The sequence below is a fragment of the Athene noctua genome, chromosome 1, assembly GCF_965140245.1.
Source record: "Athene noctua chromosome 1, bAthNoc1.hap1.1, whole genome shotgun sequence".
In the NCBI taxonomy this organism is placed as follows: domain Eukaryota; kingdom Metazoa; phylum Chordata; class Aves; order Strigiformes; family Strigidae; genus Athene; species Athene noctua.
The window spans coordinates 105,358,219-105,380,469 of record NC_134037.1 but is presented as its reverse complement, the minus strand read 5'-3'; the positions used below and the strand labels follow the sequence as shown (position 1 = coordinate 105,380,469).

General features: G+C 35.8%; 1 protein-coding gene across 7 annotated transcripts in view; it reads left to right on the top strand.

Annotated features, from left to right (window-relative positions):
* USH2A (usherin) overlaps window positions 1–22,251 on the top strand; it is a 392,395-nt gene that overhangs the window by 176,440 nt on the left and 193,704 nt on the right. For all 7 annotated transcript variants that reach the window (XM_074897210.1, XM_074897211.1, XM_074897212.1 and 4 more), the window contains 2 exons: window positions 18,274–18,433; window positions 18,907–19,078. In XM_074897210.1, coding sequence (XP_074753311.1) covers window positions 18,274–18,433; window positions 18,907–19,078 — 332 coding nt within the window. The remainder of the gene's footprint in view (window positions 1–18,273; window positions 18,434–18,906; window positions 19,079–22,251) is intronic.

Here is a 22,251-nt window from a genome sequence, read left to right as displayed (position 1 = left end):
CTTGAGGAGGGGTATGTTTTTTCAACACCATAATTGTGAATATATTGTTAACTTAGTTCCTGATCTTGACAGTTGTTGAGGGCTTGAAATACTCATTGATTTTCATGGAAATTCAAGTGTTTGTTTCCTCTAGGGGTTGAGCTGTAATTAAAAAGGAAACCCTTTAAAAGCACATATGGCAAATGTACACTTTACCACATTGAAAAGGGGGACCCATTAGGCATCCATCATCCATTAGTGCCTTTAAATATTTTCCCCATATTGACAACTTTGGTTTCTGTGTTGTGAGTAATAAAGCACCAAAATTAAGCCATCCCCTGTACCGTAACGCTCTTGTTAAGTCTGTCTGCAATTTTTCTGCTTCAACCTTTACGCATTTGCCATACTACTCTTCCTCATGCAGTTTGAGTGTTATTTCACGTCCTGAATTCCATTGAAAGCCTAATGGCTCCAACAGGTAGGGAGGGACAAGCCAAGAGGAGATACTCAGTCCATGATCCCAGGTGGAATTTAGGCTGTGTGAATCTATGCCCCTCTATTCATGCTTTTAGTTCCTCCATGTGAGAGTGCAGAAGCCTCTGTAACCAAGACCGACTGCTGCAGCTGAGGAAAGCAGTTGCAATAGGGTTCTGCTCCAAACCTGCATACCTTGCTGTTCTCTAGAGATCACCAGCAGCTGTGAGGAGATGGAGAAGCTTTTACAGCTATCTCCAAAATTCTTAACATATACACACTGGTTTTATGCTTTTGATTTTAGGAAAATTTGAGATGATTTTTCCTGTAGAGAGGGTGCTTCTCTCACCCACTCACAGGCACATCCAAGCACAGACAAAATTGAAGCTTCTACTTTGAAACGTGGAGGTATCTTAATGTCTGGGTTTGGGGTTTTTTTGTATTTTAAAATTTAAGCAAGGTATTCATTCTTGTTTTCTCTTTTCTTTAAATTAGTCTCAAAAAATTTCCCACCTGCCTTAGATGAAAGAGAAACCAGGGTGGGTTTTATACTGAAAAGTATTAGATTGTAGTGACCTGAGCTGGTGGTGCCAATACCACCGGCAGAAAGGTGTTCTAATAAAGGCAGAAAGGTGTTGTATAAGCAGAGACAGTGATGATCAGATATGACCCAAGTGTCAAGTTTTGTTCTGGTTGAAACCTTACTGTTGTGAAGAAACTTCAGAAAAAAGATTAGAGCAAAATATTTCTTTATTCTTAATTGCTGAGCATTTGATGGACTAAGCAAAGGTATTTGTTATCTAACATGTATGCAAAGGGAAATGACTGTGTAAGTATTTTTAGCAAACAAAAATATATAAATCTATTTTTGCACTTGGCACTGAGAATGTATGTCTGCATTTTCTGTAACACTAGATACTTGACAATGTTAACAAATTGTGTTCTTATCATTTTCCTAGCAGAATCTAATGGTTCTCATCATGAATCTTTAAAAGGAAGATATTCTTATTAAGACTAAGCTGTATGAAACTTATTTTTCTCTGCCAAGCTGAAAGAAGTGTTTCCAGTTTTTCAGGAAAGAGATCCTGTCAACTATGTTACAAGGGCAGATCCTCAACTGAGTTAAACGAGTATAGAGTTATCCTAAATTACATACCCAAGAGTTTAAAAAACTGTGACAGACTGCTTGGTACCAGATTTCTGGGCAAAATATTAAGGAGAACCTTGGAAAATGTGAGAAAGAGCTGTCTTCACAATTTTGTCGAAGAGCGTGAACTGAGATTTGGCTTATTCAAATTGTTATTTGACCTGAGTGTGGAAAGGCTGATCCTACAAAACCAGGATAGAATAGGAGCCTTGATTTTCTGTGAAGAAGAGGCAGATATCTGACATCTGCGAAAAGAGGGCTTAGCATATCTGAACTCAAAAAATGGGAGAACCTCAAATTAGTACCTGTTGTTTTTTGGGGTTTTTTTGCATTGCTCTAAACCACTAGTAATTATGGTATACACTATGCCCAACCATGCACAATTATTACATTTTAGTGAAAAATTGGCAAGATTTTTTATCCTTTTTATCCCTATGACTATTACTGCTTGTTTTAAATGATAGATCATGATAATAAAAGCAAAATCTATCATAATATCAATATTGTACTAATTGCCAAGTGAAATGATTTGAACAAGAAAATCCACAGACCTATATGTAGAGGGTATTTGCAATAAGATATGTCACTGCAAGAAGCTGAATTGCTGAGAAGAAAATACCTATTATGTTAGGTTTAGGATTTAGTTCTCATGGTTACTTTTTGTACTGTTTTTAGCTGTAGCCATGTTTAAAAACACCAGTTTCCAACCCTAAGGATTTGCGTTCCTTTGTTTTAGGTCCTGCTCAAAGATGACAGGCAGCTTTTGCCTTAAAGGACAAACAATAGAAAAATTCTGTAGTCCTCTGGTATGAGTTTATTTCCCATCTTCCAAATTGCAGTGAAATATGTATAAATACCAAATGAACCCAGTCTGCTCTTTCACTAGAGTGTTTTGAAAAGAGCAGTTTACTATCCAATACAATGTTAACGCTAGATTTATGTATATTGTAACTCTGAATGTCACAATTCCTCAATTTTTTGTGAAGCATAGACTTATTTCACACCGTTGTGAGCAACGAAAATTTAGTCTTCACCTCTTCACACTTAGAACTGGTTATCTGAAATGTCTTGCATGGGATCCAGTGGGGTATGCCCTAGTGTCTCTTTCTTATTTTAGGGCCTTGCAGTACCATGCTACAGTTCCAGGCCCACCCCGTATATTTGGTTTTGCAACATATCCGGCTGATAAGGTGTACAGGAAATAACATGTTTTTCCAGGATGACATATAAAGAACGCCTGCTGCTTCAGGCTTTATTCTGGCCTGAGCATGCATTTAAGTAAACATATATTGGTGCACCTAGCACTAGAGGGCAGAGTACACCAGTTTTACAGGAGAAGCTGCCTTCTTCTAAAAGTTGTAGGCATATAAGAAAATACATTTGATACACCTGAATTGGCAACACTGACATTGCCAGTGACCGGTACTATCGTAATTAATTCCGCAGACCCAGAATGCAGATTCAGCAGGCACAAAACCAAAGGGCAAACGGGCTGTCTGAGTCTGGCATTCCTGTATTTCAGCTTCAGACAGAAAGATCTGGTACACTCACTGGACTTAATAATACAGATCTGGGGAATTTAGAAGGGAGGGGGGTGGGGTAAGGGTAAAAGCATTATGTTTATTTGTAGCAGCTCTGTTGTATCATTTTCTATTGCAGTGCATTAGTGCAGTGTTAAATAAAATCTGCTTATTTAAAATCCTTTTAAATAGTGTTTAAATATTTCCTGCTGATACAATCTGCTAAAGTAGTTATCCTTGCTGCAGATTTCAGTTAACCTTGTCGCAGATATTAAGCCTGAAGCTATACAGACTTTTAGGGACCTTGATTATAGAGCAAAACCTAATGGTGTCATTATAAAACCACAGCTGGACAAGCTTCTGGAGTCCTTGTCCTTTGATCAGATTTGGGTAACACAGCAAGCCAGGAGAGAACTCACGCTAACCCTGCTGGAATTGCTGAGCGCTCAGGTTGCTTGAGTACAGCTTTCTAAAAATTAAAATGCAACACAAATTGTAAAATGAAAGTGATCGGTACCTCCCAGTCTTCTGCATGTACCAACACAAACTGGAGCAAATAGCTTCTCCAGAGTTAATAGCTGTAGAACAGAGAGAGTCCTTTTTTATTCCTTTTCTTTCTGGCAGCATAGGAAATATTTTGGCTTTGGGCTCTGTTTTTAAAACAAAGAGAAGAAAAACATTGATTTCCAGGCTTGTCTAAATTCCATGACATGAATTAAAACCACTAAAAAACATATAACTGCCAGATTATTTTGTCCTGTGGTCTTACTTCAGAATTAGCTGCCAGAATTAGACATATATACTCTTCTAGTACTTTCTCTTTCACGGATATCTAGATTGGTCAGCAGACTTAAACATGCTAAGATCACTTCAAAAGACATTGTGCACTGAGGAGGACTGATTTAAATCAAGTGTTCATTGAGTTCAATTTGTAAAATTTAAATACAGCTTTTTTGCCACTTTTATTTTTTTTTTTTTTTTTTTTTTTTATTTTTGCAAGCAGCAGAGTTTACTGTCTGCACATTATCATCTTGGAAGTGTTCTGCACTGTCATGTGGATTTGCCAACTTTCTGAGATCAGTTTGTTGTAAACTGATGTGAACCTCTCTTGGGCAAACTGTCCCAGTCGTTTGCACCCTGTCTACCTTCCTCTAGTATTTCTGAAGGGCGTAATCTGTTTCTCTGCATTTTGACTTTCATCAGTGAGAACTTCATATAGGGCCCTATCAAGTGATATAGTTTCTCTTTGTGAGCAGTTGTCACATGGTGACCACTGTTTGCTATTAAACACTGAGAGATCTCCTTAGATTTGTAAGAACTAGAAAATGCATTCTTGACCATGCTCCGCTCATAGCCTGAAATACTTTTTGTGGGATCTTAATTTCAGCAGTATGTCTGGTGGTTGTGGCTTGCCTGAAGCTAGTAAGGCAAAGTAGTAGGTTATGTTGTGGTTTTAATTTTGCTGATAAAACAGATACATGACTTTATAGTTTAAGCCAAGATTTCATTCAGTCAAACTTCTGTTAAGTGCTTTAGAAAACATCAGAAACTGTGCAAGGTTTTGTGTTCAACTTATAAAACATATGTTTATAAATAAAGAAAAGCATCTCCACTTTCCTGAGAGATTTTATTTGTCAGGATCATTTTGAAATGCTTGGTAAATGATTTATACTTAGTTTCAGATAATGCTGGACTCATGTAAATAAAGATATGTCACCTCTTGCACGGATGGACTAATGCCAAACCTGCTGCTTCTGTTTGGATCTTCTGATATCCATTCATAAGGATATACTTCACTTAGAGCTAACTTAATAGGCTTGGCAAGAGTGGGGCAGCCTTCTTGATACTGCAAGCTGCATAATGAAGTTTCTCTCTGACATTTTCCTTATGCCCTCATAAGGAGAAAACACACTCATATTTCTCCTTACTCATTTAGGTTCATTTGTTCTTCAGAACTGCCAAACACTTGATGTATATTTAATTTAAGATAGATATTTTCTTCCATGCTGCTCTTACAAATTGTGTTAGTTTATCAGCTGTGATAATTATTTTGACTGAGCAGTACATGCATTCCAGTTTGTTTTGTACTGGAGACAAAGCCTCCTCTCTATACCCAATAGGTCCCAACCTTCCTTTAACACTAGTGGAATATTAATAAATGGTGACAATGTACAGGCAGGTAACACCACAGTAATACTTCTGGAGGCTTCCCAACTGGCAGTTCCCCTTTTCCTTCATTTTACTAAATGTATGGCCACTAGGATGTTGAGTCATTAACCATTACTTAAATATTTTCAGCATTTTATGTATTGAAAAATTGAAAGCCATAATGCAACAAATTTCTGAAAAGGAGAATCTTTGATGTTTCAATATGTTTCAGACTTCTTATTTCAAAAAATCTGAGTAATTTCCTTAAAACTTGCATTTCTAAAATGCTTCACCAATTAACATCTTTTTCTGTTACTGTAAATCCAGACCTTCCCAAATATTTGTCATTCTTTACAAGTATTGTCTTGTGTGTGAACAGTACAATTCTGAGTGTTACAAAGCCATGAAATAGTTGGATATAAGTTTGATTTTAAAAATATTTTGTGTTTTGTATGAGTGGAGAAAAATTCATGTATTTTCAGAATCTGTTTCCCTATACTCATCAGTTATGTGAGGCATAAAATATATCAAAAAAAAAATCAGGAAGGGCATTCTAGGATACTTCCTTTTCTGTTAAATAACTGCCAGAAATCTAACCTAGGTTTCTACACTGATCGTCTAAATTGTTTACATAAAGCTTAATAGCCATTAGTCAGTACCAAACTCCATCATGCTTTCCACTAGTCTTCCATGAAATATTGTATTTCTATGACAATCTATTTCTGATTGAAGCATTTTACATAAATCGTAGTTGGACTTTGAAAGCTGCTCAGGGCTTGTTTCTTTTCTTTCTTTCTTTCTTTCTTTCTTTCTTTCTTTCTTTCTTTCTTTCTTTCTTTTATTTCTTTCTTTTATTTCTTTCTCTTTTCCATAGTTTTTATTGTATAAATAGTTAAATGAAATATGTGAAAAGAACATCAGGTCAGTGTGCTTGAAGTAAGGCTTAGACTTATGGTCTTAAGGTGAATGGAAATGTGGATGACAAACATCACTATTGTTTCTGTGATAGCTGCTTTGGATATACCGTGTTCCTTTATTACAGAGGCACATTTGAGTCACATTTACAGTATCCATATCTTAGTTCCTTTTTCTGCATGTCTGGGTGTGTTTATAGATACATGTAAATAAGCATCTGAATTTCTAATTTAAGAATAGTGCTGTTTAATCATTTTGGTGTGAAGTGGTGCTGCACAGGGTCTGCACATGTAAGAGAATAAGTAATCAGGTAGCAAGGAGTGATTTTTTACACTAGTGGTAATATACTGCCTGTGTTCTGTAACTGGAAATATGTGATTAGTAATTTCTAATTTGTGATTTAATCAATCAGTAAGTTTCATGTTCTTTCTGTGAGCATACATGGTTTCCATCAACAGAGGTACATAAATATATAAAATTTTATAAAAATATCTTGAGGGAGACTAATGCTATTTTTATTTTAAAATTTTTCTATTTGGTACAAATTAGAATTGGAATCAGTGTTGAATAGACAGTAAGGGCAGCTAAAAGAGTTCTTCCAAGAGTTGAAATCTTTCTCATTAGGACAGTGGGTGAACAGCTTTGCATCCCCCCTGTTAGTCACTGGAGGTGGTTATTCAGAGGTGACTAGAGAATCTGGCTGATTAAAAGCTTCTGGGTCCTCATTGCTTATCTTTCCAGGATTGTTGACGAGACTGGATGAGTTCATACAAAGGATGCATAAGTGGTAAAAATTTCCACAGTCTATTCTAGGAGAAATGTAGAAAATGAAGGAAAGTATCAATAGTGGAGAGTAACCCATGTTGGTACAATATGTCAATAGCTTTCTTTTGAAAGTTGAATTTCATACTGACTTCAACTTTGGAGTTATAGATGATCACTTAATTTTAATATTGTTAGTAATTTGTTTTCTGATCAAGGAAAATAGTTTAATCCAATTGACAGGAATGTCCACATGTTCTCGTGAGTTGCTAGCCTTTTCATCAGCTCAAGGATAAGAATGCTCTCCTACATATCAAAATAATTCTGGTGCCATCTGTTATTCTTAGAAGTTAGGGTAAAAGTGTTATGTTCACTTCAACTAATGTGTTTTGGACTTTTGAGATATAGCTCTTGGGATTTAATACCATTGTTGCAATGTCACATGACAATTTTTAAGGTTTTAAATTGTACTGGGAATTAAAATCATGTATAACTGAAGTCTTTCTCCTAACTTTACAGGCAGAGATAGTGTACCTCGAAAACTAGTCAAGGAAAACTCAAAATAAAGTGAAGTGAGGTACACTGAAGAAATTATAAGATTGAACAGATAAATGTTACCAGAAAAAGGGAGGTACAAGTCTTAGCTTAACTATGAGAAGAAGTTGCATGACAGAGGTTGAACAGAATAAAGAAATAGTACTTAGAACTAGAACATAATTTAAAATATTTGCACACAGGACAAAGGAAAATCCAGGGAACTAAATAGATTAAGTTCAAAACAGTTGAGAGAAATTACAAGATGACTTCCTCCACCAAAGATCCTGTCCCTAGTGGTGCTTCTTTGGAAGGTACATTAGTCAACACTGCAGTGGTCCAGCCAAAGAACAAAAAATATTAAAGCAACTAGACTAAAATAATTCCTTGTTCCTACACCTTATCACCAGGTAACAGAGTGCTGCTCAGAGGTAGAACTGCTATGGGGGAAAGCCACAGGTTCTGCAAAATCTGTGGCCTTCATGTGCTGTCATATAAATTGTGGTCAGAACAGGTGTTAGTTTACAGGCTTCAGCAGAGAAGCTGAGGACATGAATGAGCATAGAGATTAGTCTATTCCTTCAGGAGATCCAACTAGAGGAGCAGTATGTCACCTTAACTATGAAGCATAAGAAAGTTTCAGTTGCAATTTCTGCATTCTCTTTGTAAGTTAGGTGGAGGACCTCACTTTACTCTGGCACCTTCTGAAAGCGCTTCCATTTAACATCTGCCTCTTACAGTCGAGTCCCTGAGTATCACAAGAAAATTCAGGACAGTGACACCAATAGTGTAACATAAAGCAGATACGTTCCCAACAATGACTACTAACATTTAGTGTCTCTTTCTTTTCTGCAAGAAAGAAAAAGTAGTGATTATAAAATCTAGAGTCCAGCTGGAAAAAAAAATAATTGTGAAGCAGTGGGACTGAAAAATACACTGTGATCTACATACACAAGATTGGAAGGGGGAGAGATTTGGGGTAAAATACGAAAGCCTCTTAAGGTTCACCAGTTGTGAATTATGCATCTTACTCTCACTAGTAGGTGTAAATGCATAATTCTAATCTGTTCTTATTACTTATTTATAACATGCAGTAGAATGTAAATTCTATGCCTCCTTTTTAGAAGCTTAGCATGCCAGTTAAGGTATGCAGATATTTCAGGGAGCCTACATAGACAGCTTTCTTGGTATAGCACACCATTGCCAATTAAAGGGCATAAACTTCAAACAATAAATTAAACTAGCTCTCCCCCCCCACTTACAGGAGCAATATAGACAGGGTGTAAGAAATAAGGGAGAGGATCAACAGATAGTAAGAAGAGCATTCATCTTGAAATAAACTACTCTGCATTATTATTATTTATGATAGTTACTGTTATTAATAAAGTACATGTGGCATAGAGAAAAAGCCTGCAACAACCACTGAATTTATGAGACTAGGGACAGATGCATGCTCTTTCTTTTATATCGCTGGCACTGATCGATTTGTATTTTTCCCTGATGATGGTTTATGCCATTATAACTGTTTGGTGGCTCCTTACTATTGAGTTATGGTTGTAAAGCACTTCACAAACGAGAACAAGCCTCTGAGCATTATATCCTAATCTGCACATCCTATAGATACGCCATAATACAGAGCAGCTGACTGCACCACCTGTGATCTGTGTACCCACAAACATGATTTATTCTGGTAATCCCAGTTTAATGCATCACATCAGATTGTGGCAGTTATGTTATCTGATGACATTACTGACACTACATGACATAACCGGGTAGTGCAACGTCAAGTTGAAAAAAACTTTGGGCTTTTCAAGGTTTTGGGTTTTGATTTTTTCATGTATGTGTGTTTTGAAAACAAATATAAAACAAGTAAACTTTTTTTTAAAAAAGGGGGGGAAAAAACCTGCCAATAATTTTCCCCATCCACATATTGACCGTATTAATGACTCAACGGCTGGGGTGGATTGCTCCAGTAAGGACAGAGGAGAGCAGGTAGAAGTACAGTCTATTTTACTATACTGCTAATTCTGTGGCCAGCTGAAAACTAGCTCAGCTTTTGTAGTCTTGCAACAGAACTAACTTGCTATAAATTGTCTTGTTTAGAATCGGTGCTCAGAAACTGAGTCCTCCCACTATTCTTGTTCCAGCACTGCAGTAATGTTTTAGCAAACCCCTTCATTCTCTGACTATAATTCAGATATACAGAGCTGTTCTGGTCCTGGGAAGGTGATAGTATCTCTTCTACAGAAACTCTTAAATCACGTGATGCCTTGTCTGGATAGTGAGAGTTGTTCTCTAGTCATCTTGCATGTCTAGTACTGTACAAAATGGTGGAACAAGTTACCCATGATGGGCGTAAAAGACATATATAACTAAATGAAGGTCATAATCTATAAATGACTAATCTGTAACCTTTAGCTGATAGCTGTTCAAACAAACATTGCCATATTTTTCTTGTTTAGATTCCAACTTCTAGTCTGAGTGTGCTGTCTCAAGTTTCTGCTTGCTTGTTGAGTTTGGGTTTTTTTAAGTATTTTATCGATTAAAACAATTGTTTTGGGTTTAAAATGGTATTTTGCAATTCAGTATGCACATTCAGTTTTAAGAAGTAAAAATATACTAGTAAAATTGTTTTCTTTTTTTCAAAGCAAATATTTCTTTTGGAAATTAATTTCCTTCCTCCCATCCCTCTTTCTCTTCACTTAGGTGGGAAAACTTAAAAAATAAAATAACAGTCTTGGAGAGTTCTAAGTAGTCTTAGATACAGAGAGAGAAATGTAGGAATCTTGTAGGATGCTTCTGGAGATATTCCGATTACAGTGATGTTTATAAGAATGATTTCAAAAACATGATGTTGATATTTACTGTCTTTCCCCCAGAATTTGATTTGTAAAAATAAACCCGAATCTTGTCTGCAGTAGATGTTCCATGATTTTGGGTGGGCTGAGTTTCTCTGAAAATTCCACTTTCTAAATTTATTGGATGTCCTTTTTTTACCCCTGTATTATTGAAAGGGAGTTCATGGGAACACAGGGTCCTAATTGCTTTTCTATGTAGCACTTACTACCTTATATACCTGTATGGTATGTCATCACTGTTTCCTTTTCTCAGGTTGTTATTTCAGTCTCTCTTCCTAGGAGAGTGTTTGTAAGCCAGGCCATTTGTTTGTAATCCTGTGCTCACTGCCATTTTCCAGGCAGACTTTATTTCTGCACTCTGTAATATATGCTATTCCAGTTGAGACTGCACTATTGATTTGTATAAAATGGATAGTAATAGTTGCTGTATTACTTACCATATATTCTTATATAACTTAATATCTTACTGGCTTCTCTTACTGCAGCTACACATTCATATGTGTTTTTCAGTGGGTTGTAAAAGTGGCAGTCAGGCACTTCTCTTGACCTGATACAATTAACTTGGCACCAAATGTAAGGTGGATCTGAATTTTGTTTCTCTCACTGCAGCAAGATCAGAATTACTTGGGAATACAGGATGTACTTCTGTTAGTGAGCCAAGGGGTTCTTGATCATGCTAATGTAAATCCAAAGTCGTTTCAGTTTTATAGCAGCAAGTATTTGAGATTCAAATTTGCAACGTAGTTGCCTAGTGAAAATATATTTTCCAGTTGTGAACATAAAGCTGAAGTAATACAGAGGTAAAATATTCAAAACACTTTTTTTTTTTTTTTCTTTTTCACTTTTTTGGGGCTCAACGTTGACTGAGTTCTTATGATGTATACTAACAGCTCCACTCTATTTAAGCTGATAGCAATACAGTGACTGGGTTGGAAGCATTCATGAATGGCAATTTTCATTTAAATCTTAAAACAGGGCTGCGTCATGCCATATGATGTGCAAAGAAATGACAAAGAAAGAAATAAAACTAGGATAGTGATATTGGTATGACCACAATTACTTCCCTTCATGTGCCTGGTAAAAATTAATGTTCTCTGTCCTCTTTCTACTTTCTCCCCCTCTGACCTTCAAACTCACCTTATTTGTCCAGCTGTTATAACTGAAATAAACTAGGGAGATAGTGCATGGTTTTAATTTGAGTAAGCAAAGATGTAACTTGGAGGTTCATTAGGTTCATTTGATGCTGAATGTTTGCACTGACTGGCTATGTGTTTTTTTGGCAGCAAGCAAAACCTTTAAAAAACCCTCCCCAAATGCCTCTCTATTTTTCTGACAGTGTCTAATGATGATGGGCCAGGGGAACACTTTAGGGATGTTAGGAGAAGGAAGGTTCCAAGGAGCTTGATGCATGCACCGTGGTCAGTGACATGAGATGTCTTTAGAGTCACACAAGGAATCAGGTAGATTAATTGGTGGTAAAGTATTAAGAGAAGTTTAAATGTCCTTCTCTGATGTTTCCCTTTAACTTTTTCTAAACAGTGTGGTATGTGCACTCCCCATGATTTGAGTTTTCAGCTGAGCACCTTTAGGATTTCAAGCTAGTGTGTCCTACTTGGAGGGCTAGAAAAGCCTGGAAAATACACCCATCAGCTATCTCAGGGACATGACTTCAAAACAAAATACTGCAATCCTTGTATTTCAACTTTTTCAGTGGGAAAAGAATAATATGCATGTTTAATTAAAAAGATGTGTATCTTGCTAAGTAAGGTTAAAACTAGTAGTTTTACCAAAAAAAAAAAAAAAAGGGGGGGGGGAAATGAAACAAAATAATCAGGAGTGGATGCTAATGTGGCCTTGTGAATAGGCCAGAATAAAGATAACATTTGAGGGATGGCTTTATGCACTAAGTAATACAAGAGTTTGGACTGATAAATGGCAAAAAGGTTTTTCTGTGCAACAGTTAAGAGTTGTAAGAGCATAACCAAGAGACACTGTTATTAAATATGAAAACAAATAGAGTTTATAATCTTTGCTCTTGAAACATACTTAAAAGAAATGAGTACTTTGGAGCTACCACTTCTTCAGAAGCAGACTGTAGTTCTGCCACATAGATGTAATACCTTCATTAATTGTTTGAAATCATTGCAAACTGAAATGATTAAAGATCTTTTTGTTTCACATTTGTGCCAAAGGGTTTTTCTTCTTGTATATAACTTTTTACTTGATCCAACATGACTGTCATGTTTTTGGTGCTCCCATATGATAATACATGCCTTTGTGCTATGCTCTTTACTTCCTCAGATGGGGCCTGGAAGCTGTACGTTTCCTGAACTCTTCTGAAGAATATAAATCTCAAATGGAATGAGGATTTACTCCTTTATCAGTAGTTTTTACTGCTGAGCTTCTAAAACACATCAACATTTGTTGGCCAGCTAGAAGCAAAGTTGTTTCATCCATATGCCATTGTGTCAAAGTCTTCACGGGTTAGAGAGCAGAACAACAGCTTATGGTGCTTCCTGAAAAGAATTATTTGTGACCCTGAGTTTATTTGTGTCTCTTTATTTCTTGCCCTTGTTTTTAGTGGCTTCACAAAATTCTTTTAATTCTCACTCTGGAACGTTATTTGTTATTAGTTAATATCTGTTAGAATTTGCTGCTGTCTTGGAAGATAGCTGTTTTCTTCAATAATGGGCCAGTTCCACATGTGAAAGGCCATTCATTGCTAGGTTATACAATTAGGTACATGAACACACTGTTTCCTTGGGCTTGATTGAGTTGCCTGAAGTAGGCAAGTGTTGTCATTTGTGGCACCCCAGTTTTTCTGAAATATTTTCAAGGGAGTGATGACTATGGCATGGGGTTCACAGGAGATCTGTGAAAAAGAGGCATCATTAGTGTAATACCTTCCCAGAGAAGGTTGCATATTAGTGATGGTTCTTCAATAGTCAATATAAGTGATTGGTCCTTTATAAATACAGAAAACAAGATATAGTATACGAAAAGTTATATATGAGTTGTTGCTTGCTTTCAGAAAATGTTGGAAGAGAAAAAGCTGCTAATGATGTCTGATGGAGCAAGCCTGATAATACGATCTTGGCACTTTATGAATTTGGGTGGGGTTTTTTTTGGTAGTGCATAAAAGTCAGGTGGTGACATCATTGTATTGGTGATGCAGATTTATAGTCCCAAAGAGTTTACCTTCTAATTAAATATTAAGTTACTGTGAGTTAACTTAACAAACTATGAGAAAGAAGATTAGAGAACAGAATAAGGCTGTGAGTAATGAGCTGAAGTAGTCATCCAGCCTACCTACATAAACAACGTGGTGATTGGAATTCTTTGGAAGTTTTTCATCTTCATACTCTCTCAGCAGGTTTTCTTTGTTGTTCTGCTAACAATCCTTTGCTACTGTGCTGCTGTATTATTTTCCTTTGAATATAGCAATGGGATAGTTATTGTCTCAATTATTTTCCTGGAAGAAAGCTGTGTGGGGTTCCTTACACAAGTCACGTTTCAACTGAGTGCTCACCAAGACAGGACGTTGCCATTTCACGTCCTTACAATAGCTGCCTGAAACCAGGCAGCGTGGGGAAATAGGGTATAAAAGGGGAGGAAAGAAGGTTGTGTATATCTTGCTGTAAACCTGAATACAGAGTGCTGTATGTTACAAAGAAATTAAAACACTGTAGACATCACTACTCTGTCGTTTTTGAACTGTGATGTACTCTTGGCAGTAAAGCTCATTTTTTGAGTCAAGTTCTTAAACCTGTAATTTCAGTGTTGGGTTTTTTTTTAACTCTACTGTTTTTCTTCTCCATCTTAGTAACATCTCTCAAATTCCATGCTAAAAGTAGCACTGTAGTGTTGCATATTATCTTTCAATGACTACCCATTAAATTTGATCAAAGCAAAGTGAGTGTTCTTATTGACCATGCAAACAGGGTCATTCTTTATTCTTTCTGTCTCATGCATTGATTGTTCTATCAGGACTTATGCTGGTGGTTATTAGAAACTGTATATATACCAACCACTATAGTTAGATTTACCATGATATTTAAGATAGTTACCTTGATTAGTGTGGGAAGTTCCATGTATACCACATATATAATTAATGTAGTGGTATGCAAATGTCGATTTTAATGATAGCCACTATAGTTAGCAATTCTCTTGCTGACATATGAGTTCAAAAATAATTTAGTTTGTTTGTATTGCCTCTGAGGTCAAAGAGATGAAAAGGCAGGTTGATCCCTTATCTCCCTGTCCTTCCCCTTTCTCCTCCCCCCTTTTTCTTTGCTTTTGGGAAAGTAAGTTATGGTTTTAAAACAGATATGTGGGATATTATTTTAGTGTTCTTCTTTTTGTTCTGTTTTAGATGTAAAAAATGCAGAATTATTTTTCTGTCTACCTTCTACCTTACTAGTATGTTTTGAGGGAATCCTGTATCCCCAAGGAGGTCTGTTTTTTCTTTGCCCTTTGGTACTTTTTGCCCGAGTCCAGAACTGACTAAAAGACCAAATCCTGACTTTAGTTTTTTCTCAATAAAACACTCAAATTTTCAAGTTTAGCTTTGTTTTGGTAAGAAATAAGTGATTTAAGACAGTAGTTACTGGAAAATTGCAATAAGAAACATTTGATATTATTTTAAAGTAACACAGGATACTGGAATTGTGGAACACACCGGAATATAACCTGATCAAGCAAATGTGTAGGAAAAAAATTCCGTTTTTTTGCTGTGAGTTAAAAAGAAAATAGTTGCCTGCTTATTGGGCTCATTTTGTAAATTGAGATCAATGAAATTCTTCCAGCAACAGCATGAAATCAATTGTAAAATAACATATAATTCATGCCCTATATTGTAAATTATAGTTTGTTTGACATTAATCACTGAGTTTTCCATGCACTGGGGTGCATTTTCTTTTAACGCATTTCTGGATAATGCTTGTGGATCCATTTTTAATGTGTTTGAGTGTGATCTGTTTTTCATGTCTACAATTGCCTACATTTGATCTTATGCAAATCATGCAATCAAGCAAATGGAAAACAAGACATTGTTGCTAGAGGACCTTGACAAACTGTGGCTTTGTAGTTTTCAGAACCTCTTCCCTCCTCATTCAGATTCGTGTTTGTATCTGTAGTTGTTTGAATCCAGTGATCCATTATGAAACACTTTGAACTTTACATAAGAAAATATCTGCCAGATCAGACTGTGACAAATAATTGCATCAGTTATGATGTAATATGATTTTTATTGTTCAGTTTGCCAGTTTCTGGTTCTAACCTTTTAGAAACACTACCTGCACTATCTTTGTGAGCTCATCCAAACCTTGATGAAGGCTATGGAGAGATTTGCATTGGCTGCGAAGCTCATGCTTTGAGTGGCATTCTGAAGTCTAATTTCTGTATTTTCTTCTCCTGCTCCCTCTAAAGTAATTTTTCTTTTTAGTCTTTATCCCACTTAAATCTCTCAGATTCCACTGAACCTTCCTATTCAGCATTTATTATTCAAAATACATTGGCATTATTAAATCAAGATGAGGAATAAAAATTTCCTTTGATCTTGGAGATATGTTGCTTTTTCCATATTTTACTTTTCTACTTTTTTTTTTAACTCACTCCTTCCTTCCTTCCTTCCTTCCTTCCTTCCTTCCTTCCTTCCACTTATCAGTTGATCCTAAAGGATCTTGCTGCTCATATGTTCTGTGTTTCTGTTCCTTGTTATTTCTGTTCTTTTAAACTTTGCATGTTTCTCTGTCTTCTCTTTTTGCTTTTTCCATTCCAGGCACTGAGACACACATAGTAACTTATAGTCGCTTTTTTCTGAGGGAGGGAAATAAAACATTTTTTTCATCTTTCATTCTCTTGGTCCTTGACAAAGTTCTTCTCTCTTCAAATTTAACAAGTCTTTCCAGGAACTCTTATGCATGCAAGTAGTCTTATCAGCTGCAGTGTGCATCAAATCAGGGTTTTAGTACAAGCTACCTTTTAAAAAAACAGCAGTTCCTTGATGAGGAATTTTCCTTAAAGGAGAGGAAGATACCCCTCCCCAACACCCATCCCAAATCTGTGTACAAGGAAGACAGTGATCCACCATAAACAAGTGGAAAAGGAGAAATCCACTTTTTATCTTTATCTTTCCCTTGTGTTATGTTCACTCTGCTAAGTGAAGCCCCACAATACAGTTTCAACTTAGAGAGAAGAGTCTGTATTCACTGTTTACAATGACATGAATTAAATAGGTGCCATGGATTGCTTTCAACTGTTCATTTTTGCGTTGCTAAAAGTAAAACCCTTCTAGTCACTTGTTTACCCACCCAGAACATGGAGTATCTGATACATGTCTCAGGAGTATCTGATACTTGTCTCACAGACTTCCATCTCCATCTGTACTTTTTGTGGCTTCTCTGATGGCAATACAGTCGATGCAGTATGTGGAGTTTACTTTCTCTGCTTGCTGAGCCAGCTTGAGCACCTGCTCTGGAGTGTGCTTTCCCCCTCTCACCCACATAAGCACTGCTTAACCCTGGTAGAGTCAGCCCCATTATGTTGATTAAACATGTCACTGTGTTACAGGCATTCACTTGATGATTTTTTTTTTTTTTAGTTACCGCATTTTTTTTAACTCACACTTTGCCATGTGCTCCATGGCAGAATGGAGAATGGTAGAACAATAACACTGAGTGATATTGTGTTTTCGATAAAAATGCATGAGTTCATTTGCTCCTCACATAGGGTGGAGTAAATCAGAAGGAATTCCATTCCAGCAGGGACTGGAAGCATTATATGAGGGGAAAACTAATGAGAAAGAAGTTGGATCTACAACGTTTCTGCTTTGGTGATGTCTTTGTCACACAGTTGCAATTTTTGAATTTGTGCTCAGAAATATTTTTGTACAAAATTATAATAGTATTTGGCTCTGAAAACACTAGCATTTGTTATGTCTTTCAAAAACCCAGAACTTTTTTGGCATACTAAAAATGTGTATCTATATTATATGCATTTTACTTGTATACCTTATACTGTTGCCAAAACCTCAACTGTAAATTCCTTCTTAAAGGATTTGCTCATTAAAACCTATGATTTGTATTTTAATAAAAGAAGAAAAAGATTAGAAAACTATGTCTGCATTACTTTCCTACTATAATTTTTCTGACAGCCATTCCTTTATTAGTATAGGGAAGAATATATGAAGTTAAAGATCTTTTAGAGTATTTATTCAACAAAAATGCTACATTTTATTCAACATTTTCTGCAGTAATTGAAACCCAAGATAGCTTCATAATAAATAACCATTTAAGAGTTGCTTTGCTATACTATTAGACATGTTGTGTTTACTGAAATATATTTTACAAATATTTGGCATTCATGCAGCTGAAAACAAACAGGCAAAGAGAGAACAGGCCAGTAGGAGTGATGACAACAAGGAGCTTCCTTTGTGTTCATGCTTATAGTGAAATCTGCATGGAGTGAATCATTGTATGTATTGATGCTTGACATTTATGTAGCATACGGTACATTTTTAAAAAAAATATAATCTGGCTGTGTTAATGAACCTGTACTTGTTTTTCCATTAATTTGATTTGATTTAATCATTTTAAAGGTGTTCATTTGCCACTGTAGCAAATTGATATATTATGTAGCACCTAAGAGGCTAACATCTTTGTTTTGTTTGGGTGGTGTACATTTGAGTGTAAATGTGCGTACAATGGGGTCATCTCAACCAAACTGTGCCCCATAGACCTATTAGTAGTCAGAATTTGCAGTTATTTGCTATTAAACAGCCAGCACCTATTCATGCCTCCGGGACAAATCTGAAACATTTAAGAGATACGGGTCCCTATTACTCTTGATTTTCTGAATTTACTACCTTCTTAAAGTTACAGAAAATCAAGGTAAAATTAATATACTAAGTAAATTTATATTCCTTTTTTTGCCCTAGATTTAGCAGTTTTTACGCCACACCAGTTTCTGCTCACTGCGTGCACGCTTGCTGGCTGTACAAACAGTTCCCAGGTCACCTTGTTTACAGCACAGCTGCCACCATCTCATGTAGATGCCCCGCTCCTGATGGTTTTGGATTCTAGAACAATATATGTACAGTAAGTAAGGATTTCTTTTCTAACAACACAATAGTACATCAGTTTATTCAAGAATTCCAGTGAGTTCAATCAGGGGAAGGGTTTGTGACATAAAATTAAATTTATTATGATTAAATGCATAGAAGTGATTAGTTTAGTGGTTCTGTGAACCTTCTGATTATCACTTGCCAACTTAATTTCCATTTTGTCTTTACGCAATCAGTATAACCTACATATGGGCATAGCCTCTGCAAACTTCAGTTCAGGAAATGTTCTGGTGATATGCCCATTTTGTAGCCTCTGCTTTGTGTGTTACTGTAATCATTTATCTACTGAGTACAAATACTGCATTAGAAATATGCCTTAGATTTATTTTTATGGTGACACAATTATATTTTCATATTGTTAAAATAAACCCCACAAAGTCTGCCTTATATTTTTCAGTATGGCCTGAATCTTTGCTGGTCTTAATCGTATTTTGCTTTTATTTGCAGATGGAAAGAACCAATAGAAGTAAATGGAATCCTAGATCGTTACATAATTTATATTGCCAACAATGAGCAGAATTTTACGAAGTGGAATGTAATCTATAATAGCACAGAACTTTTTCTGGATTTTACTATTCAGCAGCTTTTCCCGGGTACTGAATACCTCATAAAACTAGCTGTAAGTTTTAAAGATGTGTAGTAGAGGTGTAAAATGGTGAAAATTATTCCGATATTGTTAACATCTTAAATACTTAATGGTTCATGTGTCCACTTTGTTTAACCTCTTCTTTCTGAAACTAAGGGGAATGTGCTATCCTGAACAACAGTAGGTATTTTGTTTCAGAATAGGCACTCAAAAAATGTATAAGTAATTTAAATACAGATATTTTTCAAGGATAAGTTGGATCATAACTAACAGAGGATTGACCAGAAATACATGAAAGTCTTAAAAAATGTCTCCTGCCCCCAATTTACAAGAAAATATTTATTTGAAAATTTAAGCCTTCCACATTTTGTACCATGATAATTTGCTCTTTTCTTCACAAAATCTGGATGTAGAAGGAAACAGTAGAGAGTTCATTGTAAAGTAGCAGTTTGTTTATTCAAAACATCTTTTAAAAGATCTTGGTGTTTTCACTGCATTTCTTTATTATTGGTTTTATTTTGTGATGAAATAGAACAGCTTCAGCTCACTAACAAACCTGAAAATACGTGCATAAAAGCATGGGATTGTCCCTTGTTTTAAGCACACTGCTCATTTTATAACAATACCTATATAAGGATATTTGCTTTGATAAATGCCACAGAAAAATATTCTGCTCTTGATTATGAATAAATTTACATTTATGTAGACTGGGTATGCATTCATTTTTTCTTAACATGCTCTTGAATGTTCTAAATATTATACCACAAAAAATAAACTACCTTCAGGTAATGATAAGGACCTGACTTGAACTTGAAAAAGCAAGGATATTCAGTCTAATTAAAGCTTAGATTCATGTTGAAATTAATTCATTTGTGCCTAGATATTTCAGCATAGTAAATTATATAGCATATAAAGTAGCACCATGTCCAAAACTAAGGCAGTACTTTAAACAAGCATTTTATGCCTTTATAAGCAAGCGGCACTATCAAAAGAGTTTGTGCTGTCCTTCATTGTGCCGTATCTCTTCTTTACTTGTCGTCAACTCCTGTGCATGGGGGCACAAGGAGGGAGGATCAGGGCAGAACTAACAGACAGAATCTGGTGAGCAACCAGAACAGCTTCTTTTGATGGCTCTTCCTTGGGATGTGGTTAAAACAAAGAAGTGTTGTCTGGACTTTGTGTTCACTTCATCAACATGTACAGCTTTTTTCAGAAGTTACTGAATATGTTTTTAGAAACCTTTGATCTTTATATTTTATTGTTCATTTTCTTGTTTGGTTGGTTTGTTTTTGTTGGTTTTTTTTTTTTTTTAATATTTGCATTGCATCTGTGCTAACCAGAAAGTAAGAAAATATAATTTCTTCTGGTGATGAAGATAACCAGATTTACCTGGATAAATTGCAATGGTCTGTGATAGGCAGGTTAGAAGATCTAAAAGTTCTTGCAGTTTTGAAAATGTCAAGTCCAAAAGTGCACGAAATGCCCAATATATTTGAGATGTGAGAGCTTTCTTAAAACATGTGGACCCATTGTATTTAGAATTTGTCAGACTAGTTTGAGAAGAATGTAGTATTGGAGATTTACAAGTTATGAAGCTTAAACATGGCCATATGTTACACTTGATGAAACAAAAAACAACAACCACTCCAACCCCCCCCCCCAAAAAAAAAAAAACCAACCACACAACAAACCAACAACAAATTCACAAATCAAACACACACTTGGAAAGAAATTGAAATATTTAGTGTTTCACATTTAATTTAATCTAAATTTCAATAAAACTTTTAAAGTAAAACCAACAATATAATATGTTTAACACTGGAAACTTAACTAAATGTCTCCTTTTATTTTGATTAGAATGAAATATTTCTATCATCTAGAACCTTTTTGTTTTACTCGTTTCACAGGTAATATTAATTTTGGTTTTTATCCATGCAAAAAATGATTTTGCTTTATGTGGGAAACTGGAAGTTGAGTTATCAAAAGTTGCAGCTTTGAACACAAGAATCAGGACCTCATCAACAGAACTTTCAGCACCTCACAGGCTGCTGTCTTTAACTTTTTTATGACAGGTTAATATAAACACATTAAATAAAGTTTAAAAAATGTTATCTTTGTATGCTGTTAACAATTTTCACAATATATTACTGCCATTTAATATGTAAAAAATTATTTCATAAATGAGTATGACAGGTTTTATAAGCAAATCTAATGCTTCTTTCCAAAAGTCAGCTGAGAAGTCTTAAGGTCATGTCTCCATGGGTTAGTGCAAAGGAAATTGCTTTTTCTCAGTTCATGCTCTAAACTGGATGGGTGTGAGCCAGGCCAGTCTAGAACCAAATGAAAACCAGAAAGGCTGCATTTAGTACCTGGGGTGGAACACCCATGTATATGACTTGTGTGCTTTTGCGATTTAAGCTAATATCTCCTCAGGGCTGTGTTGTGTGGGTAAGCTAGCTCAGGTGCTAGCTGGAGGATTGCTGTGTAGTGTCTTGTTATGTGATTTCTATCTGTCCTTTGGCTCTCCAGATGCTTTGGTTTTTTGCAAATCTTGCCTCAAATCTGTTACTCAGTGAAGTTCAGAATGGCACAGTGGGGCTTGATCTAGGTGTAGGTTTCCATGGCTTTGAGTATCACTGGATATGATTGCCAGAGTCCCAGCAATGTCCAGTCCACTTGGATACATTGATGTGAAATCCTACTATTTAAAATGTAGATAAGCTTTCTTTTACTGTTTGTTTGGTTTGGTTTGGGTTTTTTTAGAAGAATCAGAAACTTCATACTCCAGCAAGTTTCAGAGATATAAAAACTGAGCTACATTAAATTCAAGAAATGAATGAATAGGAAGGCTGCTGTTACTAGGCCCTTCAGTGAAAATGCCCTCTACTGATGAGGAGGTCTTAGTGGAACTTGTTTATCAAGCCAGTAAGGAATTAATGAGGAAGAGGTCTTCCAGAGCTGGTCTTTTTGGCTTCTTCATGAAGTCAGTAGAATTGAAATGATTTGAAGAATAGTCTGCCTTTGCTGGAAGGATGATGTTCTTAAATATTTTCCCTATCAAAATGCTAACAGTTATCTGGGCATCTGTCTAAGATGACTTTTTTTTTTTTTATCTTTTTGAAACTATCATGTTTAAATTAAATGCCACTTTTGGATGTTCCCAAAACTGAGGTTGCTTGATTTCATCTTTATTTGATAGAGTGAAC